Source organism: Sturnira hondurensis, unplaced genomic scaffold, assembly GCF_014824575.4.
Source record: "Sturnira hondurensis isolate 20B ecotype Veracruz unplaced genomic scaffold, ASM1482457v3 Scaffold0001872, whole genome shotgun sequence".
Classification (NCBI taxonomy): domain Eukaryota; kingdom Metazoa; phylum Chordata; class Mammalia; order Chiroptera; family Phyllostomidae; genus Sturnira; species Sturnira hondurensis.
In genome coordinates, this window is record NW_028074503.1 from 23957378 (window position 1) to 23984989 (window position 27612).

The window sequence follows — 27612 nt, forward strand, 5'->3', positions numbered from 1 at the left end:
TGCTCTGGACGGTGGCCCGGCCGTCTCTCCTGTGTCCTCGGCTGACAGGGGCTGGGGTGGGGCTTGGCACTTGTGGGGCGGGGCATGTGCTGTGGTCTGTTACTAGCACCTCTGAGGCTCCCTCGCTCTGGGGCCTTGCCTCTGCTGTGTTTTCAGTGAGAGGAAGCAAAGGGCAGCTTCCTTGGCCAGAGGGATTGGAGCACGAGCCAGGGGGTGGGACAGATTTTTGCCCCTTCCTGCTGCCCTAGGTTTCTCCACTGTGGACTCCTCCTCTGCCTTCCTCAATTCCCGGAAAGAAAGAAAGACCAAGCGTTAGGCCAACTTTGCTAAAGAGAAGCATCTTCAGGTGCTGCTGAGAAAGGGCAGAGGCAGCACAGGCCTGTGGTGCCCCCCAGGGGAGAGCACGCCCCTGGGTTCGCTGCTGGGGCTCCGGATGCGAGCTGATCCCGCTCGTGAAAACCCAGGCTTCATTCTAAAAACGAAACATGGGATGGAGAGAAGGGGAACGGAAGTCATCACTCACTTCATAAAACTTACTTCAATTATGTTTCACTTACAAAGGCGTTCCTTGTAGGGCACCTCTAAAAATCTGTCCTCTCACCCTACACGTAAGTCCCTTGGTTTACGGTAGTTAGGGATTTACAAACGTCCTCCCCCCACGAAGGTGGAAAAGATGGGACTTACTATGAGAACCCTATAATAGAACGAAGCACTCTCCAAAAGGGCAAGAATTGGTTTTATATATTATTCTTACTGCCATTTAATTTTTTCTTTAAGGCAATAATATTGTTTATATGATTAGAACTTAATACAAGGGTTCAGCAAGCTGGCTAGATATATAATATCCAAAAGCTGTTCATTAGAAATAACCAAATAGAAGATAAAATAGAAAAAGAATCTCATTCAAATAAAACTACCCAAGACCTTTATGGGGAAAAGCAATAAACCCTTTGTACCAAGACGATGGCAGGAGAGTCCCTGGGAGGGACTCCTCTCAGCTGGTGGCTCCGTGGTGGTCCCTGCTGTGCGACCCAGGGAGCAGGACCTGATACAGAATGACGAAAGCCATCAGTGTTTTGGGGTGGAACTGAGAGGTCCCTGACTAACTGGACAGTCAAGTTTCTGAGAATTCAGACATGATCTAATGATGGGAAAAGGAAGGTGCTGGAGGCAGTGGTGGTAGAGGCCCTGGGGGCCAGGATCCAGCTGGCAGCCAGTCGAGGGACAGTGGGTGGCAATGCAGACAGAGGCAGGGTGGCATCAGCGGTTGGCATGGACCCCAAAATAGCCCAGAGTCCTGCAGAAGGGCAGGGACAGCTGGTCTGGAAGCAGCGCTGGAGGGCAGCGAGGCCGATGACCCACATCAGCCCTGAGATCACGGGACAAGAGAGAGACAAGGTGTACCCACGAGGCACACTGATGACACCCCTGTTTCTGAGGAGCTCCCACTCTAAAGAGTTAGTGGCTGTACTTGTTACTTGTCCCCACTCACCTCACCTTCCCGACCAGCCCCTGGGTCCTCCGTGTTGGTGCGTATGTATTCACAGCAGGGTTGGGAAGGCTGAATACTTTCATATTGAAATGTGTGTGTGTGTACATATATACCTAGGTAGGCATACAGACAAACAGGAGAGGTGACATGACGAGGGACGGGGGGACTTAGGGTTGAAGCAGTGATCGTCAACTGCAGCGTTTTGGGCCAGAGAAGCCTTGGCCATAGGCACTGTCCTCTGCGTCAGAGGACGTTAGGAGCCTCTGGACCTTCGCCCACTGGATGCCGGCAGCATCCCCTGCCCAGCCACGACACCCAGACATGTCCCCAACCAGTGTGCCCCGTTGAAAACCAGAAGGTTGAAGGTGTGAGTGGTTAGAGAATGAGAACAGGACGTAACTTAGATGAACTTGCGAAACTCTCGGCCTTCTGTCTGCGGCCCTGATGGCATTCCAGCAGGCTCTTCTGAGCTTGTGTGCAAGCACAGTGGTTTCTACTGGCTTCCTTCGACTGGCTCGTCCCCGAGTTGGCCGTGCCGCGGACGTTAGCGGCCACATTGGTCTCTGCGGGGAAGTGCTGGTGGTGGGGGAAGAGGGGTGTCGCCTGCCTTCTTCTGAGGCTCGACCTCCAGCCTTTCCTCAGCTCCATGTTCTCCATGTAAAAACCTGGTCTGTAAACAAGCATGAGTCTTCCTTCAGGAAGCTATGTCTCCACTCAAATGTATCGAGGACTTAAAACACATCATCGGCACTGTCTTCATTCAAGGGCTAATAGATCACTTATTAATATCAAGACTAGGTTCAGTAATTTTGCTTCTTGGACGTTTATCTCAGTGTGAGTTATGAATATCATTCAGCACACAAACTGGTTTTCAAATTTTTTAAAAAAATACAAGACAACAACAAAAATAACTCAACTTAAAAAATGGGGAAAGGACTTAAAGTAGATATTTCTCTAAAAAAAGGTATACAAGTGGCCCCATAAGCACAGAAAAAGATGCTCACGTCACTGTCACTAGGGAAATGCAACTCAACACTGCAGTGAGGCATCCCGACACCCTGCAGGCTGGCTCCTACAAAGCACACAGAAAACAGCAAGTACTGGTGCGCGTGTGGAAACACCGAACACGTGTGCGCTGCTGACCGCCGTGTCACATGGCCCCGCTACGGTGGAAGGCAGACAGCAGGGCAACTCCTAGAAGTACAGAGAACAGAGTTCCCACACTTACCCGGCTGCTCCGCTTCTGGAGAAGTGCCCAGAAGAGCTGTAAGCAAGGCACGAGCAGGCATCTGTCTGCACGCCGTTGCTCTCGGGGGCCAACGCGGCGGGGACTAAACAAACGAGCTGTGGTCTGCACACACCATGGCATAGTGCTCCGCCTTAAAGGAAGGATGTTCTGGCACACGCTGCAATATAGACGAACCTGTGGGCATGACACCAAGTGAGACCCGCCAGTCACGAGAACACAGACACTGTGATTGATTCCACTGGCGTGAGGCGTCTGGAGCCGTCAGATTCAGAGAGCGGGTTGGTGGCTGCCGGGCTGCAGGGGGACGGGGGTTACTGTTTACTAGCCGCGTAATTTCAGTTTTGTGGTGGTGGTTGCATAAGCTGTGGAAGCACCTTATGCCAATAAGCTGTACACCTAAAAATGGTGAGGACAGTAAATTTTATGTTATGTGTATTTTACTACAATTAAATTTTTTTTAAATGTAAGAAATAACAGGAAATGAGTAGCTGAGTTTAAGGCAATATTTATTCCAATTCCTCATGACCATATTATATCATCTAAGGCGTAAGTGGTGATTACTTGGCAAGGACGCGACTCCTCTGAAGGCCCCTCTGCAGCCGGGCGTTCGTTCGGAAATGCATTATATTCAGTGGAAGCCCGAGAGCACTTGTTCTGGGCTCTTCTGGTGAAACTCAGTTGCTTCCAGTGGCAGCCGTTTCCACAGCTGCCCTCAAGGTCACCGGGTCACCGTGGCCGGGCCATGTGCAGTGAGAGTGGCTGCGGCGGGCTCCACGCTCTCAGGCTGTTTTCTCGATGATGACTGCGATGCCCTGGCCGCCTCCAATGCAAGCCGATCCAACGGCGTACTTTCCACCCCGACGCCTAGGGAAGACAGCAGTGGCCGAAATCTACTCAATCTGCTGAAGTCATTAGGTAAGTATTAAGTTGAATTACTAATGGTCACATTTGTATTATTCATTTGCATTCATCCCATCATCTCAGTATTTTCCTCAACCCTTGGTATTCTAGTCACAACAGGAGAGTAAGAATTAGAAAAGAAAAAGCAGCGGTGGCGTGCTGGGACACTGGTGTCCCACCCACACTTGACAGAGGTACCAAGTGAAAGTCTGCAGTCGACGAGAGGGCGGACTGACGACTCAGCCCAGGAACACCGGTGCTCTGGGCTGAAAATGGGCACCACTGGCCCAAGTGTACGATGGCAGTCCAGGTGACCAACAGTGCGTCGCTTGTCAGCCTGCTCACGCCTGTCCAAGAGAAGATCATGGCGATCTGTGACCTTCCGTCCATGAACTCCCCACAGGTGGCGTGCAGCTGGCCTGACAGGTCGCAGGCTTCTCGGTAGGACTGGTGTGGACAAGATCTACAAGGGCCAAGTGGAGGTGACTCCAGGTGAACACCACGTGGAAAGCACTGATGGCTGGCCTGGTGCCTTCACCTGCTCTGACCTAGATGCAGGGCTGGCCAGGACTGCTGCTGGAAATAAAGTGTTTGGGGACTTGGAGGGAGCTGTCGGGGGAGGCCTGTCTAACCCTCACAGCGCCAAGCAATTCCTGGGCTATGATTCAGAAAGCAAGGAATTCAATGCAGGCGTCCATCAGAAGCACATCACGGGCCAGAACATTGCAGATTATATGAGCTACATAGTGGCAGAAGATGAAGATGCTTACAGGAAACAGTTCTCTCAGTACACAAAGAACACCACACCCCGAGGCACGATGGGGGAGACACACAAGAACGCTCACGCTGCACTGCGGGAGAGTCCAGTCTGGAGGACACGCCTGAGAAGGAAGTTAAGAAGAGGTGGGGCATCTCGAAACGTCTCCTGCCCAGAAGAAAGACTGGGTGGCTTACAAGGCAAGCACCCGCAGAGCTAAGGGTGGGCTGCTGAGAGCTAGTGAACCACACCACGGTTTTCCGTGAAGATTTTCCAGATAAAGACAACAGACTTACTTACTGACCAAGCCCCTCCCCCAACCCCCCGCAAAAAAAAGCCAGCTTGGCCTCAGTGCACAAGAGGAGTGGGGAGAGGAGGTGAGTGAGACAAGCGGAGGTGGAGAAAGGTGGGCGGGGGGCCGGTAAACACCTAGTCCCTTCGGTTTATATGGCTTCGGATGTTTACAGCACCTCTGACTAAGTGTAAATAGTGAAGCCTGTCCATGTGAAAGGAAGGTAATTTAGAAACATTTTAAGTCCCTTTCATAAAAAACAGACTCCCTTAAAGTGCCATCGCCTCCACTCCTCCGTCTTGATGGGATGACCTTGAGAGAACGGTTGGGAACTATTTTTGTGCATGTCAATCACTCATTTCAACTCAGTGAATCACAAAATGAAATAGGAGTCCTATTTACCTTAACCTAACAGGGAGCCAGCGTGAGTTTTTGTCCTGACATATTTGGTTTCACTGGCAATTTTTCTACTAACAGAGCAAAATGGTCCAAAATACACAGTAGCAGCAGCAGCAGCAGCACTACCATCAGAACAGAAAGTACCAGACACACAGAAGGTGCCCCTTGGAACCTGGGAACAGCAAGGGGAAACTGAGTTCAGATCCAACTCATCGGTCAGCTTAGGTTTCTTAGAGGACAGCATCTAGGTAAGAACCCTTTGGTATTTCTATTTCTCTAAATAACTTTATCTCAGGCAGGCGGATCCCCCAGGGGACACGCAGCCAGCAGGAGGGCCAGCGTGCCTCCCACGAGCAGGGCTGCTAACAAGTCAGTGGGGTCGTTGACACAGACCAGCTGCAAAGGGGTGCCCAAGCAACTGCGTCCTGGTGAGAAGCAGCGCAAAGGGGATCTGAGGAAGAACGAAAAAATGTTGGATTGTTTGGGGGGAACCTAGATCCGTGCCATGTCTACAAAAGAGGAAAATCTGAAATCCAACAATTTCTAGCAAGTACCTTAATTCATGAACCAGGTGGGTGGTAATTCTTGTTCCAGACGCTCCCAGTGGGTGACCCAAAGCAATGGCCCCTCCATTCACGTTGGTTTTACTTGGGTCAAGATCCAAACTCTTCTGAACAGCCAAGTACTGGGAAGCAAAGGCTTCATTCACCTTCAAAACGACAGAAACACTGATAAAAATCCTTATTCACAAACTGATTTTTAACAGAGTTGTTCAGTCCCATTGATAGCTAGTTTTGCTGCTTTTTTCCCCAATGTAAATTACCTTGCAAGATTATTTTAATTTATCTTTAGTTGTTCTCTGTAAGAAACACCAAGTTTGAAAATGGCACTGTAAGTCCAATGCATCCTTCAGAGAAAAGAAGTCCTCGGCAATATCACCCACGAACACTAGAGGCGGCGGGACACTGCGGGGCCCACAGGTGCTGCAGCCAGCTGGGCGGTTCACACCTTGGGCGCACGCACCTTCTTTTATCCTCTGGTTGACTTCTAAATTCTGGGGGGTCGGGGGAGGACAAGAAACTTCTAGATTTGGGACCAGATACTGTTTTTCTATTCAGTTCTTGACTTGTATTTTTTCACTTTAATCCATAAAATAGGGTTAAAAGTACTCATCCCCCCCCCCACTTTATATAGAAATCATTTCAGTTCAATAGGCACATTAATAGTCAAAAGTGTAATAGGGTCTTATAAGGTCCTAAGATTTTTCCAGGAACTTATACTTTAGGAGAAACCAGCCTGTTTGAACTATCTACACATAAAGGAAACATTTTAACTAGGTAAGGGAAGCGCACCAATGTAAGTCACGTAATGAAGCGGCACTTGATTAGATGTGCGTCGTTTGGAAAGGCCAGCAGCACCCAAGCGAAAGAGCCACGGAGGGCCAGGCTGCGGCCACTTGCACCGTGGACAGTGGTGGTTTATTCACGCTGTTAAAACGCCAAACACTCACCTCCACCAAATCCATGTCCTTCAGGCTCAGTCCTGCTTTCTTCAGTGCCCCCTTGACAGCAGGGACAGGACCTGTGTCAGAGCAAAAGCCAGCGTCATCTCAGGTTTGTTTATGGACCAAATGTTCTCATCTTGGGAACAATGTGACAGCTGTTAGTAGCCACAGATCTTTCTACCTTGACAGCACACTCTTAAGTCATGTGACAATGACGGAACAAAGCACAGGACCAAGGGGAACAGCGGTTTCCACCGTCAAACTGTAGCTGACAGCCTCTCACGAGGCATCCCAGCATGAATGGCTGCATCCTGACAGCCGAAGGGGTTCTGCAAGGGAGTTCAAGGCCATTTTCAGGTCATGCTTCCTACCTAACGGTGACTCGGACTTCAGTGCTCTCCTGGGGTACAAACCACACGCATTCTTGGCATAGATGCGATTGTGCCTACACTCTGAGTTTTCGGGCCCATCTGGACAATGGAGAAGAAACAGCAGCGGCCTCTCCGCATAGGCCCTGCAGGAGAGGAGGCCACGAGGCCTCGCAGGAAAAGGGGTCTGAAGGGCGCAGATGTCTGCGACTCCAGCGGAAGGCAGAGAGTCGAACGACACACACACCCCACTGGCGAACCACAAACCCACACAGTGAAACTTGAGCTCCCAGACTTCTGATGACCACCAGTGACAGTTTAATATTGCTCATGATTTTAAAATAAATTCATTTCCCCCCCAAAAGGCCAAGAATCTGACTAGAGATGAGAATCTACTTCTCTGTCTCTTCCAAAAGAATAAAATTGCCAATAATGTCTAAAAAAATGTGGTATGTTCTGTTGAATTCAAGTAGTCAAACATTCTACAACAAGCTTCCCATATATATCCAAGATGAGATGGGAAATCAGCTTTTCCAAGAAAAGTATAATGCAATCTAAATATAACGGCACTTATTTTGTCATGTAACTAAAATGCTTTTTAGGCAACAGTCTGCAAATCGGTAGGCTGTGCTCTTCAACATCAAGCACAAGTTCTGCACTGGCTTAACACCGAACCCACTTCCAGATTCTCTCTGTATCTCCAAGGCATGGAAACGGGTGGACAGCTGAGAGTAGAGCACCACTGCCCGGCGTGGTCAGCGCAGGCAGCACCCTACAGGGGAAGACATGAAGAACTGGAGGGGGCACAGCCACTGTACACAGTTCCCGCCTTCACGACCCCAGGAAGCCCGACTCAGTGTGCTCGTGTGAACTCAGAACTGTCACGGGCAATTGTACCAACACGCCACACTTCATTTTTAAAGGACTGTTCCCATACCACGCTGCTATTTACTGGGACTCAGGAAGGTACAGCATTCTCATGGGGAAAAGGACACTTCACTTCTAGTCGTGGCTCCAACTACTAAGAGCCAGCCACATGACCAGGGGCACCTTTTTGGGCCACAAGCTTCCCATCAGAAGCGCTTTGAATTAGTTTTTTAACCTTTTTCTTTAGAAGCATTGGAATCCTTTTTAGAAATAAAGCCCAATAATAAAGGTAGAGCCGCTCTGGCTAAGAGGCTCAAAGTCCTGCCCAGCAGCCCCCACCACTGCTGCCACCCCTGGGGGGTGGGAGTTCCAGGGAACACCCTGTCCGTGACCGTGTCCCTGGTTGGAGGCGTCAAGTTCTTTCAAGTTCTGGCTTCCCCCCTTGCTCTGGGTCTGCAGCTGCACGGCAGGGAAAAGCACTGCCGCACGTTGAGTAACCGTGGAACTGAGGATGCACCCTCTCCAGAAACTAGGCCGACGGGTCCATCCTCATTAGGTAGGTATGCAGGTGTCTGTCCTCCTGCTGTTCGCCCTGCGTTCTCCCGTTGGTGCCTTGTTTCACCCCACAGCACAGCTGAGAGGGAGGCTGTCGGGACAGAGGGGGCATCCGGCACGGGGGCATCCGGCACGGGGACACTGGCACACACACAGCTGCGGCCGCGCCCGAAGGAAGAAGACCCCCCGCCGGCCACTCACCGCACTAAGGGAGACCATCAGGGCCTGGCATAGAAGAAAGGCAAACTACCTTTCCTTGCTTCCTCACTATTTTAATGTATCAGAACCTACTAAACGAGGTTAAACTGAAAAAGAACCACAGAATAACTACTTTCCAATATCAGATAAATTTGACTGATGATCATCACAAACATCTAGACACACTGAAAGAACCCCATAGTCTCAGGTGCTGCCCTGCAGCTGTGAAAACGAACTCACGTGGGGTCACAAGTGCATCTGATGGTCATTCAGGGCTGGGGACCACTGCTCTCAATGCCAAGGGGATAAATGCCACACGGACACACAGATACAGCCCCACCTTGGCTCTGGAATGTCTTGGTTCCCCAACAATTTGGTTCTCGACCAGGTTGTTCATAGAAAAAGTGTCCAACTGTCCAACTAAACCTGAGGTCCCAACAACCCTTTCATGCTGATGCCTGTATGATTTGGTCACGCGAATCTCGGGCGACAAAGGCGAGTAGGTTTTCGAACAAATCGCTTTTCAAACAGTTTTCTGGAATGAATTAAGTTCAAGAACCAAGGTTTCACTGTATTTAATTTTTCAAGCTACTTTCCATCTCTATGACAAAAACTGTGTTTTGCTGATAGTGGGTAGCTGAAAGCTAATAAACTCTTAAGGCTATAGCCTTAAAGGAAAAAGTTGACTTTTAACAGATGTTTACATAGTATACAGTTTTTAGTGATATAATTGGCAACACGGTGAAAGATGGCAAGGTATGGACACGCCAGCTGGCTTTCTTAGAAATTTGGTACAGAACACAGCAGCAAATGTGTTGGGTATGAACCTAGTCATCAGAAGGGTAGGACCTGGAGGCTCACAGGGAAGGATCTTTGAAAAGGCAGGCCAGCCACAAGTCATCCCCTTTCAATCTTGGGACCTACTTCAAAAACCAATTTAGGTCCTGGCTGGTGTGGCTCAGTGGTTGGGCACTAGCTGGACTGTGAATCAAAAGTTAGCCGGTTCTATTCCTGGTCAGGGCACATGCCTGGGTTGCAGGCCAGGTCCCCACTTGGGGGTGTGCGAGAGGCAGCCAATCAATGTTTCACACACCGTTGTTTCTCTCCCTCCCCCATTGTCTAAAAAATAAATGAATACAACCTTTTAAAAATGTGTTAAGAAAATACAATTTAGTTAGTAAAAAATGGCCTAAGATTTGTCTAATCTCATTGACAAATCTCTGGATCTACCAAGAAGCTAAGTCTCCACCCTGGGGCAGGCTTTTCCTTGGGGTGTGAGGGGACAGATCAGAACCTCTGGGCACCAATTTTACTTTCGTGAGGCACCTAATTGGTTCCCTGTTTCCCCGCAGAATGGTGACAGGAACTGCTAAAATTCAGCATTATCTGCAGTTTCTAGCAGTGCTTTCAGCAGAAAGCTTTTTGTTCTACTTCATACCCTTCCAGCTAAGACTGGATACGCGCTTGTAGGAAGTCGCAGATCTCTTGCTAGTGCTTTGCCAATGCAGACACACTGTTTATAACTCCTCACTGTCCTGTTGAGCCTCAGCTGAGACAGGCGAGCACTACTCTGACTTCCCGAGACAACCGAGCAAGAAGGGCATGGACTTCGAGCTGGAGTCGCACCCTGGCTCCCTGCTTGCTGCTTTGGAACTGTCTGAGTCGACCTCCCCACGCCTGCCTCAGTTTTCTCCCCCACCAGGAAGGCTCACTTACGAGGGCCGGAAGGGGACAATCAGATACATCAATGACCCCACATAAAACACTTGACAGGGCGTTCATCTGCTCTACATACAGCCTTCGCTATTTTGCCCCACGGTTTCTCCCATCTCATATTTTCTTTATCAGGTCGGTACCTTGTAATTCTGTTATTTTTCTGTTACTTTTATTTTTAAATTATTTATTTATTTATTTCTAGAGAGGGGGGAAGGGAGGGAGAGAAATATCAATCAGTCGCCTTTTGTTTGCACCCTGTCTGGGACTAGACCATCAACCCGGGTATGTGCCTTGGCCGGGAACTTAACTGGTGACCTTTCGCTTTGTGGATGACAATCAACAGAGCCATACCAGTCAGGGCTCTGTCTGTCAACTGGACAATAAGACATGACTGCTGCCCACAGCAGTCTACACAGTCTTGGTTTTCCTACTGAGACTAATAGTTTTTCTTATAGACTGGCAACCTTGATTTGGCTACTGTTTCTGGAATCAGAATGCCAAAGAAGATTTATCTCCAGAAATGTAACAGAACCAGTTTGTTTCCCTACAAACTTACCAATACCCATGATAGTGGGGTCACATCCAGACACAAAATAGCCCACGATTCTCGCCAGTGGTGTGAAGTTATGCTTTTTAACAGCATCTTCGCTGGCAAGGATGATAGCTCCAGCACCGTCACATATGCCCTTGGAAACAAAAACAAGGTTAACTGAAGGGTAAAGAACCTAGTTACTCAAAGTTTGAACTAACGGGGCCATACTCTCAGGATGACAGCAATTCTGAGAAGCAGGGCTGGAACTTACACTAGCAGCACTCTGGTGGATTAAAGAGATCACTAAATGTAGGCACAGAACATAGCCTCACTACGGGAAAACAGGAAAGAATGTCAAGGAAAAGCTTATTTCCAGATGTGGGTAGATGTAAGGAGGAATCTGATGAATCGTACACATGAGAAAGAAAAAAAGTATGAAAACCAAGCCCTGGCTGGTGTAGCTCAGTGGATTGAGCGTGGGCCTGCAAACCACATGATTGCGGTTCGATTCCCAGTCAGGGCACATGCCTGGGTTGCAGGGCAGTTCCCAGAAGGGGACGCATGAGAGGCAACCATACATTGATATTTCTCTCCTTCTCTCCTTCCCTTCCTCTCTAAAGATAAATAAATAAAATCTTTTAAAAAAAGTATGAAAACTGAAATAATAAGCCAGGTAGATTTCTTTCTAACATTCTGAAAAGAAACTGAAAGTACTTTCAGCGCCCCTACCTAAAATATTCGCATTTTGACCTATGAACTTCCAAATTAATAACGTATGAACTCTATTAGTTTAAGCTAAATAACTAAAGACCAGCATGAAAGTAGCTAAAAGATCCTGCCCGGTTATTTTGCATCGAACACAGCAGGAAGAGTTCGAGGGGATGGGTGGTGCCACCTACCGAGGAGTTCCCTGCAGTGACGGTGCCTTCCTTCTTGAACACGGGAGGGAGCTTGGCCAGCTGCTCCAGGGTTGTCTGGGGCCGGGCATGCTCATCTACCTGCATGGTTTGCTTTCCTTTCCTTGTCTTCACCTCAATCGGTGCCATCTCATTATTGAAGTAGCCAGCATCATTAGCTGAAATAGTGGGAAGACTACCATAAGAATCGGGACAAAAGAAGGAAACAGGAAAAAAAACTAAATCAAACAAGTCCTTCAACTTAATTTCTGGTCTACCCTCTCCTCACAGCCTACTTTAATATAAACCTTAATTACTTATGTAACCCACCTTGCCTATCGGAGGATTTAATACACTGCCATGCTTCTATGCAGACACATTTTGCATCCTTTTATTTATTATTTTTTTAAAATTATTATTTTGATTTTCTTTTCTTAAGCACCCCTTTTTTATAAGGTACTGTTGAAATTGTAGCAGTATTTGTCTATTAGCTACACTTGCAATGACATCAAATGGATTTAATTGCCTTTTTTTAAACTTCTCTGGGTGAGATAGGAAGTAATTAAAAAGTTACCAAGTTGAACAAAATAACATATGGCAACATACACTTAAAATCATACACTTAAAAGTTTAAGAGAGCAGCTCTCGTGTTGAGTTTTCTTAGCACCATAAGGGAAAAAGTTACCAAGTTGCCCATGTCACCAAATAATCTGTGCCTGACATTTAAGGACAAGCCACCTGAAGAAATTGCATGGGTGAGTACTGACACAGTTCTCAGTAAGACAGCTGACCTACCCCACCTCCACCGACCACAGGGGACTAGAGTAACCCAGAGCTTCAAAAACAGGGCATGTCAGGAACGATGCCATCTTGATTTTATGATGTTTTACAGGAGCCTAAATATTTTCCTTCACTGGTTTTCACAACAACTCTATTGGGAAAACTGGAAAGGCTCTATTTTATTTTTATCTCTAACACATTTACCTCTATTTTACAGATGCTCAGTAAATAACTAACAGGTCAGATAACGAGCGTGGCAAAACTAGAACTAGAGCCAGTAACTCTTCACCTCTAGGTGGCGCCCTTCCATTTCAGAGAAACCTGGAACTGAACAGCACAGGACACACGCTGGGTGGCACCGGCCCCATTCCACTCGCCCCTCCGAAATGCTAAGATGGACTTTATCCTCACTATTCCAGGTAAATATTAATACCCTAATAAGAGTTTCCATTTGTTTATGAGTTTAATTTTAAAGATCTTTTTCAGAAGACTAACACATTCCCTCAACGGACCACACTGGGAGAAGCTCTTCTATCACGTTGCCCCCCTGAAAGGGCTGAACAGCAGAGTGCGGTGTCACATGGGCAGGGATGTCCTCGCGGAGCGCTGGGGCTCCGAGTCAGGTGCGCTGATTCTCAGTGAGGAGTGGGGCAGCACATGGGTACCCGATGGGCCTCTCCCAGGCGAGCCGTCCCCTCCCTGTGAGTATAACGAGCCTTACAGAGGAGGGCACCCCGTCTGCCCCAGCAGCCCCAGGGGGCCACCACCTCTAACAGAGCGAGTGGGCCACGGCCCTCTGAGCTTCCCCTGCCAACAGTGCCAGCACAGGCGGGCCAATTCACAACACCGCTTTTTAAAGTGGTTTACTGTGTTTATTAACGAGAAGCTCCCAGTTAATTTTGCAATCATTAACTTAAATATCTAAAAAAAAAAATTAACAAAATGGGACTTTCCAAAGGTTTAATTTTAAACTAATATTATTATATGATCATTCTCTGAAAAGATGAAGTTCTTTCCTATAGTTTTTTAAATTGAGGTAAAATTGACACATAACATTATATTAGTTCCAGGTATAACAACCTAAATCGGTATTTGTCTCCATCGCAAAATGATCACCACAGTAAGTCTAGTTAACATCCGGCACCAGGAGAAAGTTACAAAAAGCTTTTTTCTTGGGGCGAGAACTTTTCAGATCTACTCTCTCAGCAGCTGTCAAATATGCGACACAGTATTGTAACTACGGTCAGCACGTGGCACATTCTATACCCAGAACTGCTTTATTTCACAACTAAACGTTTGTACCTTCTGACCCCCTTCACCCATTTCACTCCCCCCACCCCCACCCCTCTACTGTCATTCCGGCTCTGAGTCATTGTAACATCCACTTTCACTGACCAGCTTTCCACCGCTGCTGGGACTGCAGGGCGTATTTGTCACAGTCTTCTCTGCTTATTTTATGTTGGGAAGCAAGATTCTCTGCAGTAAGTCCCATGGACAGTTGGATGTGCTGATCCTTTAATGATGCCCACAGAGAATCTTCCAGCTATTAAAAGACATGAATGATACAGTGATTTCTTACAGTGTATCTTTTGAAAGTAATATGCTATAATTTATTTAAATTTAAATAATTAACAGTTCCAATACACCAAAGTAAAATAAGATTTTCTAATGGCATTATTATTACTACTATTTATATTTCAATGTGGCTCTGGCACATTGAAAAAGACCCAGTGACATAATAAAATGACACATTCTCCTCTTTCTGTAAATGTGAGGCTCTAAAGAGAGCCGCCAGTGCTGAATGTGCAGGGTGAACCACAGCCAGTTACTCTACAGTTCGAACCTCTCAAAGTTACATTTTGTAAGAAACTAACAGAGTCCTCAACTTTTCCCTGTAGCAGCCTTTGTAAACTACAGTTAGGAGCTCTGTAGGAAACTATCTGGGCTCCTTTTTCATCCTGTGCCCTCAAGTGATAGGAACAGCTGATCCTGTTAGTTACTATGAACTTGAAAAGAACCTGGGACGAACTTCTTGGATAACAGAAAAAGTTGTTCCTTATTATTCAGTCAGCCTCTAATAAGTGTGTCCCATCTGTTTCTCCCACATTGTCTCACTTTTTGAGTCACTGACCTGTCACCCAAAGGTTTTTTCTCAAACATATTTGGCGTCTAAAACGATCTCATCTTTTCTAAGCCTGTTCAACTTTCAAAAAGGCCAGGCGAGAAACTGGATGAACAGTGTAAAGCAACTGAAAAATGCTACAAATGTGAGACACCATCTCCCCTTTAATAAACGGGAAGGACAGCGCGCTGTCATTTCCGGTGCTATCACACACACTGCAGCTCTCAAAGGCAACGGGATCAGCTTTTATCTGACTGGTACAGGGCAATATACTTCACATTCAAAGAAAATGTTTTCTGTGATGAAGAAATCTGTTCAATGGAGTATGCACCAGAAAGAAAACTCCATAAATCATGGTAAAGATTTAACTACTTGGTTTACTAATCATTCAACCTTTTTGCCCGCCTTTTGACCTGCTTCTTCCCTTCCTCCACTTCCCCAAGTGTCACAGTAACTCCACTACCACAGGGATGCTAAGATACAGTCGAATTTTATGTGATCGAAATGGCAAAATGAACAACCAAGATAGAGTTTTGAAATATTTTATGAAATTCAAATCACTTATATCTTACTAAACCCCTACTAACCAAACTGGTTTCAAAATTAGTTTTCTCTTTCCCAAATGGTGCTATTAAAATTATTAGTGGAATAATAGCCTGAGAAAAATTTTTTTTAGATTTTAATGGTTCCAACCTGGAGTTCTGATCCAAACTTGGTTCCGAAACGCATATTTCTGACATAGAAGGGCGCCTGGCTCATGCTCTCAGTTCCTCCACAGAGGACAATCTCAGCATCTTTAACACAGATTTCCTATTGAAAAATAAATGGACAACAAAACTCTTTCATGACAGAAGCAGATATTAAAAAGTATGTGTTAAGTAGTGGACTAATACTAAGTTTAATAAGTAACTATCCTAACCTTACAGTATTTCAAAAGGAAATAGTTTTAAAGTAATCTCACAGCAAGTGCTAAAGTATCTATTCCTAAAACACAAGGGGGGAAAAAAAGCCCTAACAGTCTTCAATCATTTGTGCACAAGTAACAAACTCTACCGACTTTTCGCTAAGGAATGGTAATTCTTAACTCAACAGAAATCTTAAATATCAGCAAAGATATTGTCTGGCATAAATTTACAGACTGCCAGCAAATAATGAAGAACAAAAAGGCAAAAGTAACATTTATCCTACAAATGAATGAATCTGAAGGACACCACAGATGGAAAGGAACTGGGTTAACCCAGAGGATGCATAAAAAAGGACCCATTTCATTCTTCCAACTCTTTCCACTATTTGTATGTCTCAGAAAAGAAGCAAATTACAAGCCTTCAAGAGCCCGATGTTTGAAATGATTGCTAGAAAAATCAGGATCACTATTTAAGATATATTGCTATAGAAATGATTTATTGCCCTGGCTGGTGTAGCTCAGTGGATTGAGCGCGTGCCTGTGAAGCAAAGGATCACGGTTCGATTCCCAGTCAGGGCACATGCCTCGGCTGCAGGCCAGTTCCCATCAGGGAACACACGAGAGGCAACCATACATTGATATTTCTCTCCCTCTCTCCTTCCCTTCCCCTCTAAAGATAATTAATTAATTAATTAATCATTACAAACTACCTGTATTATTTTATTTTGTAATAAAATGAAGAGAAAATCGACTTTGCTGTATACCTTTTCTCTGTGCTCACAATTGATCTGCTCAATTACCCCGTAAAAAGGTCATAGTAGTTTGTACTTCTACCAACAGTACCACTTAGTTCCTTTTTATAAAACATATTTCCTATCATCTTCTAAATTCTCCAAGTCTCCTCCTAGTCTTACAGTCTTTATCCAGTTTCAAACCGCCTCACAGACAGGGGTTTAAATTCTGCCTCTCAGACTGAGTAACTTTAATGCCCTCAATAACCAGTTTCCTTGCTTGTAAAATGGGAATAGAAACAGGCCTGGCCTCACAGGACAGTGGTGAAGATGAAGTGAGCGGTAGAGTGTAACCAGCAGCCATGGCTGGCTTCTTTAAAAACTGTGATTAAGAATACACGCTATAAAATTCACCACTTCAGCCGATTTCCAGCACATTCACACCAGTGCAGCTGCCCCCATCTCGGGAAGTCTCGTCATCTTCCCAAACTGAAGCTCTGTGCTCCTGAACACCACCCCCATCCCCTCTCCCCGCCTGGGCAGCTACCATTCTACTCTCTGTCTCTGTGGATGTGACTGCTCTTTGTACAGTATTTACCCTTTTGTGACTGGCTTACTCCATTTAGCATAGTATCTTTAAAGTTCATTTTTAGCTTTTAAGAAATGATTTTCTTCCTGTGAATATTTTCCCAAATATTAAATGTTGACCTCTATTCATAGGCATAAATAAAAATCTACAGTGTTATACTAAGTGGGACATTTTCTCGAACAGCTTTTTAACACATTTCAGAGCATTTGATGTAATTAGCATTTGTCTGTACCTGACATCCGCTCACAAGAGCCTGGAAACCAGAGCCACACAGCCTGTTAAGAGTGAGGGCCGGGACCTCCTTCGGGACACCCACACGCAAACCAACGTGCCTTGCCAAGTATACAGCATCTGAAGTGGCCTGGAACACAGGGAAAAGAAACAGAACTTCCTCTATAAATCTAGGAATTAAAGACAAAATATATGGAAATGTTGGCAATCTATCAAAAATGATAAACTATATGGCTTCAGGTAGACCACAACACATACAGGAACACAATATGTCACGTAACAAATGCATCTGTGACTTCAATAAAAACTCTAATTTGGTCTATAGGTTTTTAAACCTACTAAGTATGAGCATCCTGATGTCATCGGTGGAAGATAGAAACTTGTAACCATGAGAACGGTTTAAAGTGGAGTTGGCTACCTCAATGCAGGTTGCTCCTTAACAAATGAGCGTCTGAGGCCGTGGTTCTCACCCTGGCTGCACACAGGAATAACCAGGTGAGCTTCAGTCACACACTGGGGACCAAGCTCCTACTGGGACCAGTTAAACCAGAGATGCTGCAGGCAGTGCACGGGCACCGGCAGTCACCGGCGTCCCTGTTATCGGCAGCCTCACTTTCTGCGGTTTCAGTTAAACATGATCAACTGCAGTCGGAAAATATTATACAAAAACTCCAGAAATAAATATAAATTTTAAATTGCATGCTACAAATCTTGCCTGGGACCTGAACTGTCACTTTGTTCAGCATCTCCAGGATATGCTCCCCACCCACTGTTACTTAGTAGCCATCTGGATCATAGGATCACAGTATTACAGTGCTTGTGTTTAAGTTAATGATTAGCTAGCTTACTTACTAATGGCCCCGTGGAGTGGGAGTAGTGACATTGGCAATTCAGATACGCAAAGAAGCTGTAAAGTGCTTCCTTTAAGTAAAAAAGTGAAAGTTTTCCACTTTGTAAGGAAAGAAAAAAATTGTATGCTGAAGTTACTAAGCCCTACAGTAAGAACAAGTCTTCTATCCATGAAACTGCCTAGTTTATAACTTAAACTTCATCATAGGTATGTGTGTATAGGAAAAATACATAGTGTATGTAAGGTTCAGTATTATCTGTGGTTTCAGGCCTCCCCTGAACATCCTGGAATGTATCCCCTGAAAATAACAGGGACCATTGTACTTTAACAAAAAATTTTACTGCATTTATTGGGGTGCTATTGGTTAATACAATTACATAGGTTTTAGGTGTACTAGTCTATACTACATCATCTGTACATCATATTGTATTTGTGAGTTCACCACCCCAAGCAGAGTCTCCTTCCATCACCTTTTACCCTCCCTGTACCCTCTTCGTCTCCCTCCACCCCTCCCCTCTGGTCATCACATCCTCTTGTATCTGAAGTTTCTTCCCCTTTGCTTAATCCCCTCACTTCTTTTATCCAGCCCCCAACCCATCTTCCCTGTCAGTATACTATCTTTTCAGTTTGTTTCTATCTTGTTTGTTAGTTAATGATGTTCCTTAGGTTCCAGATGTAAGCGAACCGAGGCTGAAACCTGCTGACCTAGGGAGGGGAGAGAGAGTGGTCAGGAAGGTAAGAGATGCTGCCCAAACTCAGAAACGCACACTGGCGCCTTCTGTTACTGTGTGGGCTCTTGTCGGTAGGTCTAGGGCTGCATGAAAGCCTGCACTTCTCAACGTTTCCCTCATGAAGCAATGTTGCTGCTCCAAGGACCACACTCTGAGTGAGAAGGAAAAGAAATACGTTGAAAAAAAAATAAGAACAGTGTTTATTGTATAGAGAGCTCAAGTAACTTTGATAAAATGTAGAGAATTGGCTCACCAAGGTAAAAAGGCTTTAGGGCACTCACTGTTCTATTTTTTCTTTCTTTCTTTTCTTTTCCTTTTTTTAACTTTTTTGCTTGGCTTTGCTATACTCCTTAGGTAGGTAGGTAGGTAGAGAGAGAGAGAACAACAACTTCAAATAAGTCAAGGAAATTAATCTATTTAGAAGCAGTAAATCAAATCATTTTGTTCTATTCCTAAAACTAATAATACATGCTGTAAGTCAATTATACCTCAATATAACTGGAAAAAAACACAAAAAATGAAATGTATCCCAGACTAGATAGATACATAGTTTCCAGATTATCTGCTCCCTTGAATTATGCATGTCACTGCTCCTAAACTTGGAGGATTTCTCAAAGTATAAACACCTTTAACTACTAACGGATTCTCCATGGTGACAGGTACAGGAGAAATCTTTAAAAATGGACAAAATAGGGAGACTTTTGCCAAGATGGAGGCATAGGTGGAAACACTGTGCCTTCTCCCACAACCAAGTTTGAATACAACAAAGGTTCGGAGAACAAAGACACAGCCAAAAAACAGAAAATTGAATTATACGGAAGTCCGACAACGACGAACCGTTCAACGGGATGGTAAGAGGGGAGGAGCCAGCAGCGGAGCAGGGTCAGGCAGGAAAGATCCCCTGACCTAGGCGCACAAGTGGCCCGGACCCAGTTGGGGTGCAGGGCAGACTGACCACAGTCGCATATTCGCACACAGTGAGACGGACCACGCAGGCCCCAGGGGGCAAGGGCTGGCGGTGGTGGCACACTCGCCTGCAGTGGGACGAAACGCGTGGGCCTGGTGACGGTGGCAGCTGCCGCACCTGTGGATGTGGCGTGGGAGGCGGCAGACGGAACCGCCATTGTTCCTCTTTGACCCCACCCCCACATACAGCGTCACAACCCAGCGACTGAGTGGCCCCACCCTGGTGAACACCTAGGGCTCCGATCCTGCTATGTAACAGGCATGAACAGCCCAAAAGATGGCCCAAGAAGAACTCAAAGTCCCAGAAACGATAACTCTCAGCAACCGAGAAATCGCCAGCCTCTCAGAAGCACAATTCAAGACACTGTTTATCAGGATGCTCACAGAACTGGTTGATTATAGTCACAAATTAGAGGAACATATGAAGGCTAAACTAATTGAAATGAAGGGAGATGTCCAGGAAACCAATACCAATGGAAAGGAAACTGGGACTCAAATCAATGGAATGGACCAGAAGGAAGAACAAAACATCCAACCAGAAAGGAATGAAGAAATGAGAATTCAAAAAAATGAGGAGAGGCTTAGGAACCTCCAAGACATCTTTAAACGTTCCAACATCCGGATTATAGGGATACCAGAAGGGGGAAAGAAACAGCCACGAGTGGAACACTTATTTGAACAAATAATAAAGGAGAACTTCCCCAGTCTGGCAAAGGAAATAGACTTCCAGGAAGTCCAGGAAGCTCAGAGAGTCCCAAAGAAGTTGGACCCAAGAAGGAACACACCAAGGCACATCATAATTACATTAGCCAAGACTAAAATGAAGGAGAGAACCCTAGAAGCAGCAAGAGATAAGGGGACAGTCACCTATAAAGGAGTACCCATCAGACTGTCAGCAGATTTCTCAAAAGAGACCTTACAGGCAAGAAGGGGCTGGAAAGAAGTATTCCAAGTCATGAAATCCAAAGACCTACAGCCAAGATTGCTTTATCCAGCAAAACTTTCATTTAGAATGGAAGGACAGATAAAGTGCTTCTCAGATAAGGTCAAGTTCAAGGAGTTCATCATCACCAAGCCCTTATTATATGAAATGCTAAAGGGACTTATATAAGAAAAAGAAGATGAAAAATATGAACAGTGAAAGGATAGCAAACTCACAGTTATTAACAACCACACCTAAAACAAAAGCAAACCAAGAGGACAGCTAGATCAGGAGTAGAACCATAGAAATGAAGAACACATGGAGGGTTAGCAACAGGGGGGTGGGAGGAGGAGAAGGGGGGAGAAGGCACAGAAAATAGCATAGATGGTAGGTAGAAAATAGATAGGGGGAGGGCAAGAATAGTGGGGGAAATATAGAATCTAAAGAACTTGAGACATGTGGTTATAAACTAAGCGGGGGGAGAATGGTGGGGGAGGGAGTGTGCGGGTGGAGGGGAATGAAGGGGGGAACGAAACAACTGTAATGGTATAATCAAGAAAATATATTAAAAATAAATAAATAAATAAATAAAAACGGATAAAATAAAGCATCAGGAACCAATCCCATTCTCCGCCCCACTAACCTGTATGACGTTGCCTACGATAACACTGTCGACAGTCTCGGGAGAGACTTTGCCAGCAGACAAGGCCGCCCTGGCAGCGAATTCAGTCAGGTCTGTACCTGTGAAGTCTTTCAGAAGACCTCCAAAGGCCCCAAAGGGTGTTCTCTTCCCGGCAACGACAAACACACCTATTTCGAGGAGGAGAGATATGTGAGCAACCACAGCTTAGACGGTGTCCCTTAACAAGCTTGAAACAGTCTCACTGGGAAACATTACTATAAAGTATGGTTTTCAATTAGGTAACTGAAAATCTCTGCATACACCAAGGCTCCCCCAAACTATCTGGGTACCTATTTCCACATCTTGCCAAGAAACCATAGAACTTTTAATAATGGATTTGTGTCCAGATACTGACCTGTGACTGAGGCCACTTGAACATTATTCCACCATTGGTATCTAAGTATAGTCCCCCTATTTATGCTGGTGATCTCTTTCCGCAGAACACACTAAACCTACCCTAAAAATAAACCTCAGCTTCTCCTTTTATTCCAGCTGACAAATTTACAGTCTAAAAGAATGTGAGGCACAACACACATAACTATAATTTAGAAGAGATGTTATTACAGATGTAATACTCAAATATTCATAAAAGGCCACCTGTTAGTTTGGCGCAGTAAGGAGAGAGTAAGATCAGGAGTTGCATGAGGGTGGGAGGGGGAAAGAGGGACAAACAGGTGGACCTCGAGGGGATTTTAGGGCAACGAAGCTGCTCTTTAGCATACTGTACATGTCATTACATACACTGTCAACACCAATAGAATGCTATAACACAAACAGCGAACCTTAACGTAAACTATGGACTTCAGTTTATAATAACGCATCTGTATTAGCTCCATTGTAACAAATGCACCACACTGTTAGGTGAAACGATTCTGGTACTTAAAGTGACTGACGTGGGTTCATACCACCCAAAGGGAACATTCTTGCACAGATACACGGGCCCCTTAAGTTAATGACTGCTTTGAAGCACACAGATCTCACTCAGCCCACACCAGGAGACCGCAAGCCACCTGTGTCAGCCCGTGGCTCTGGCTACAAAGCACCCGTGTAAGCTCCGTGCCACGTGGAATTGTACGGGCTCACTGCCAAGTGCTGCTTCTGTCGTTAAGTTCCCTTAAACTCTCCATGAAATTTTGGAGTTGTCGGCCTCTTTCCACGGTCTCTTGGCCTTGGATAATTTTCCGAAAACTGATGTAAAATGTTAATAATAGGAGATACTGGTGTGGGATAAGATAACATGTGACTATTGACTTAACAGAAACAATGAAGGTTAATTTCCTATGTTTCTCCATATACTTCCTTCCATGAGTTTCTCCCTGTACTTCATAACCTAAGAAAACATGTTTGTGTGGGAAGGTACTAATGGCGAAGTATGAGCTATGAAAGAGTGTGTGTGGGGAAAATAAAAATAAAAGCAAGATCTGCCCCATATGATATCACTTCTGCTTACTTGTACTTCCAGACTGTACAGGTTAGCCTGAGGAAGGCTAATACTGAAACACAATTATTTTGAAGGGGAAAATGCTACTAAATATATTTTAAACATAATCTGGGGTGTGTAGGGATAAAGACTAAACAATTTAAAGGATTTTTTTCTTGGAATTTCATAATCTGGATATGATCTGATGCCAATTTTCTGTGGTTGTTAAAAGGTCTAAGACGTAATAATCTCTAACACCAAACTAAAATCTCCTTTATTCTAAAAGGCCTTTGCCCTGGCCTGGTGGCTCAGTTGGTTGGAGTGTCTTCCTGTGCACCCACAGATTGCAGGTTCAATCCCCACTTGGGGTGCATTTCTCTCATCAGCGTCCCTCTCCTTCCTCTCTAAAATCAACAGAAACACCGTAGGATGAGGATTTAAAAAAAAAACAACTTGAAAACTCATGAAGATTTCCCCAAACTACAAGACAGTGAAAAGACACTTGAGTGCAGCGGGTCAGAAACACCGAGTAAAGGCCTGACAAAGGGGCTGATAACTGGAGAAAAAACACCACTAGAAGAGAAATAGGAACTCTGCCTTGCTTTTTATAAGCCTGTAAGACAAATATTGAATTACAGCCACGACAGACAGCGGCTAAGGCAAATGAAGGAAAATGGCTAACTACTGCATCCATTTCAGTTTCAGGGTTAAAGTAAAGGGTTAGCCAGAGTTCCTTTGTTTTTTTTTCCATGAGAACTCAAGTGGTGCTTAGTTGTCTTTAACTTCATTCAGAACAGTTCTGTGACACTGTATTGTGACAGCTGTCATATCAGCGTGCATTTAAAAAGAAAACTTACCAACTGGTGAGTTTTTGTGCAGCCATTTTAATATTGAAGATGAAAGAGAATATGCAACATTTCAGCATGTCACACTTTACTATTTCAAGGAAAGAAAATACACAACTGAAACACACCAAAGATTTGTGCAGTGTATGGAGAAGGCGCTGTGATTGACTGAATGTGTCAAAAGTGGTTTGGGAAGTTTCTCGGTACTGTTGACATTTTGGCCAAGTAATTCTTTGCTGTGGGGCTGTCTTATGCATTGGAAGATGTTTAGCAGCACCCCTGACTCCTACCCACTAGAAGCCAATAGTGGGAGACATACTCAAAGTAACCAAATTAATAAAGTTATCGGGGAAAATGAAAAATGTGTCTTTTACTTTATGGAAGACACTAAACAGACTTTTTGGCCAACCCAGGAACTTGGCAGCCCTGCCCAGCTGCCCTGTGTAGTCATGGCCACAGGGACACTCCCCACAAAGCTAACGAGCAGTGAGAAAACTAACAGTTGGGAAATGCAACCTCCTGCTGAACACTGAGGTGGTGTTACTAACAACAGGGGCAAGGGTTCTTCTCGACCATAACCTGATCAATTAATGACAGTTTTTACCACTGTCAGTCACGCTCCCATTCAGATGTGTCCTTTTCCCTGCAGTAATCAGTTAGTCGCAGGTTCTCTCGTACCCGCGAGTCCCACAAGCCCTGGAATGCTACTAGAGAAAAGTGCTTATCTGCAATGGGTTCTACCTCATCAGTAACAATGGCTATTTAAACCTTCAGGCTTGGGTTGTAGAGTCTCTAATTTCCTCATTTCCTGTGTCATTATAGACAAGCTATTTTAACTTTCTGGACATCAGTGCCCTCACCTGTAAAACAGGAAAATGGGTAAAAATATGATCACTAGCTCTAACTCCATAGTAACCTGTATCACAAATTTATATACTTTATACTCCCTTAATACGGGTGTTGATGTACCTTCTTTTCCTTTACTGGGCTTTTCAGATGGGTCTGTATTATAAGAAAAGGGTAAGGAACCACTGATAAAATGCTAAATAGATAAATCATACAAAAAAATTTTTAAAGGTGCTCATTGCAATGCAGCTTTTAAGTGAATTGGGTTTTTTGAATACTCTGTCTAAAATTAAAATCAATGTGCTTTTAAAAAAATTAAATGTAGTAAATTCAGAATTGGAAAGAGCATTCACTGGACAAGTTAAATCCAACTGTAGGAAACAGGATACACTACATCGTGTCTCAAAATACGTTTTTTACTAGAACTGTTCACATGCCATTTTGACTCTTCCGAGCTCGATTCCCCTATTCAAAACTGCCTCCCTAACACCCCTCCTTCAGTGCCTCAATCTTCCCTTCCAAATCGATTCTCCCTCCAGCTTCCCTATTCTGGGAAGAAACATTACCAACACAATTCCTCAAACCGCAACCCGAAGTCACCCTTGATATTTCTCACTGACCTGCCACCTATCACCAAGCTGTACCAAATCCATCCAAATCTATCTCATCACCCCTCCCTCTTTACCCCTAACTCCTTTGCAACTTCCTCTCTCCACCCAGTCGGTCTGAAACGTTATTTGTTGTAGCTAGTACCTCTGCAACAGATTCTCGGATGGTCTTAATTTTTCTGGCAGTTTTATAGCCCTCAGGAAATCTGAGCAGAGTGGAAATCTGGCCCTGTTACTTCCCAACCTGATAGTTTTCCATCCATTTCCACTGAATTTCGAATAAACACTCCACACCTCCGGGCCTCACAGAGCCCCAGTGCTCTGAGCGCCAGGACACTGGTTCTTGGATCCTACCGAGGGTTTTCCTGCCTCGGGGTCGTTATATAAAACGTCCTACACGAATGTTCTTTAAAGAACACGTAAAATAAGGATAAACTTCCATATTCTTAAAACTAAAATTCCATTGGTTGTGACTATTTGTTATGTAAAGGCGGGTTTATTTATTTATTTTTTAAAAGGTAATAATCCTAGAATTTATGTACTGAATGACTGCACTTCCTGGGAGTCACTCAAAGGAATGGAAGGGAAATGGAAGTAAGGCAGGTCTTTCAACAGAACTCGAAGCATTTTGGGGGAGCAGGTCAATAGGGCAAAAATCCCGGCGACTGGAAGAGAATTCCCCGCAAACCCTCCCCACCCCGCGACGGAGGCCGAGGCAGTCTTGCTCCTCTGTGACACAACCCCGCGTTTCAGGCTGCCTCGGGTGCAGGTCGCCCCTGGTTTTCCTGGAGCCAAACTCCAACGAGGTGGGGAATGACCCACACAAAGCAGGGGAATGACCTCCAACCAGAAGCAAGTAAACCATGGTCTCAACTCTCAAATGCAAACTGCACCGAAGTCACTGTCGCTAGTGCCTTACAAGTATGTTTTCTCATTAACCCAAACAATTTTGGGTTGGGTGTTCTGTTTTTTTTTAAGTCCCCTTTATTGCTGATGACACTGAACTGTAAACCCAAGACCCCCGACTCCCCGCTGAGACCAGACAGGAAATCAGGCCTCAAGAGGGCAAGTCCGACATGGGAGAGGAGGGGCGGGACGCTGTGGGGCAGGAGGGTTGCTCACCTCGCAGAAGGGCCATGGCTGCAGCGAGAGGAGGTAGCACTGGACTTCTCCTCCAGCAAAACTCAGGCGCAGCGGCCCCGGCCCAGATCTTAAGAGCCCCAGGGACCGCGCATGCGAGATCACGTCCCCGCCCCTTCACCTACTTCCTCCCGGGACGCCCTGGCTTGCCCTGCCGGAGCCGGACCGCGGGGATTGATCCCTACGCCTCCCCATCCCCGGAAACGGGCCTTGGAGAAAAGATCGTTCCTGGCGAGTTTGTTTTCTCCTCGTCCTCGTTTTACCTGTTTCCAAAGTGAGAATGATTTGACTCTACCCTACCTACCCTATCCCTGGCCTTTATAAGTAACACCCAACCCCTCAACAACAGGTATTGAATGTTTCCCTTCACGCCTGAGAATTTTCTTAAACGTTGGGCTAGAGAGACGGCCAGGCCACCGTATTGGTGAGAGTGCGTGTGGGAGGCTGGCGGGCGGAGCGGAAGTCGCGCGGGCGGGGCCGGTCGGGCGAGTCTGGCCCAGCCGCTCACGGGCAAGGGCGAGCCTTTGAGCAGACAAAGGACCGTGAGCCTGTGGCTTCTGCCGTCGGGGGGATCGCAGAGTGGGGGCAGGGAGGGTGGTGTAGGGGGGATGCCGTAGGGGAGGGTCGTAGGGCAGCGTGCCCCCGGGTCCGGTTGTGGCCCCCAGGATGAGCCCGCAGTATTTTCCTTATATGATTGGGCCCTTTGGCTTGCGGCGCTGCTTGCCTGGAGCCTAAAAGGATTATGAGACCGCGTCTGGCGAAGTGGAGCCAGGGAACCGGGGGCGGGGAGATGAGATGAGGAGCAGGGGGTTCGGCTAGAGATGGGGGACGTTAGGGAGGCCTCTTCCGCTGTCACTGTGAGCCCTGGTCGATGATGACGAGACCACTGCGCAATCTGAGTTCTGGAAACCAGGTGATGGAGTGTGTTCTGAGAACAGACTGAGACCGGGCGAGCAGGAGGCGGCCGGAGCGGAGATGCCGGAGATCCGCATCGCTGGGGCTGGAGGAGAGCCAGGCTGCTCAGGGCTGGGTTCACGGCAGTGGCAGGCTTTGAGGTTTTCTGTGAGCCATCTTCATGCGCGTCCCGGATCCCCGCTTTTCAAACGCCTTGGTGGACCTCTCTCGTGTTGTTTGTTTTCTGAGTCCATTATTTTTTATTATGAAAACTTTTGAACGCACAGAAAGTGGTAAGATCTTTACAAGGGACATCCATATACCCATCACCTGTATTCTACGACTGTTAACACTTTGCCATATTTGCTCTACCACATCCGTCTGTCTGTTCTATTAAACTGTTACTTTGTTATGCAGATCTTAGTACAATTCACTCACATGGTAGAGGCCAATATTTGTTTGTTTTTTTTAAGGAAAAATACCGAAGCAATCAATTGTACGAATCTTAAATTGGATGAGTTTTGCCAAGTGTATACTTTTTAAAATTATATTTTATCGATTATGCTATTGCAGTTGTCTTGATTTTTCCCCCTTTGCCCTTCTCCACCCAGCATCCCCCACTCCCT

General features: G+C 45.7%; 1 protein-coding gene, 2 non-coding genes and 1 pseudogene across 3 annotated transcripts; 3 read left to right on the plus strand and 1 right to left on the minus strand.

Annotated features, from left to right (window-relative positions):
• Positions 1–3230: 3230 nt before the first annotated feature.
• Positions 3231–26181, minus strand: ACAA2 (acetyl-CoA acyltransferase 2). Its single transcript, XM_037034101.1, has 10 exons — positions 26075–26181; positions 21195–21361; positions 17084–17212; positions 15321–15437; positions 13901–14048; positions 11729–11904; positions 10854–10983; positions 6600–6670; positions 5644–5798; positions 3231–3605 (listed from the first exon to the last, which is right to left on the minus strand). Exons 1-10 carry the CDS (start codon positions 26088–26090, stop codon positions 3521–3523), a joined length of 1194 nt encoding a protein of 397 aa, XP_036889996.1. The 5' UTR covers positions 26091–26181; the 3' UTR covers positions 3231–3520.
• Positions 3940–4632, plus strand: LOC118980031 (60S ribosomal protein L5-like; annotated as a pseudogene).
• A 550-nt stretch (positions 26182–26731) lies between the features above and the next one.
• On the plus strand, positions 26732–26875 carry LOC118980533 (small Cajal body-specific RNA 17). The gene has a single exon (XR_005065118.1).
• An 82-nt stretch (positions 26876–26957) lies between these two features.
• On the plus strand, positions 26958–27040 carry LOC118980758 (small Cajal body-specific RNA 18). The gene has a single exon (XR_005065214.1).
• Positions 27041–27612: the final 572 nt, after the last annotated feature.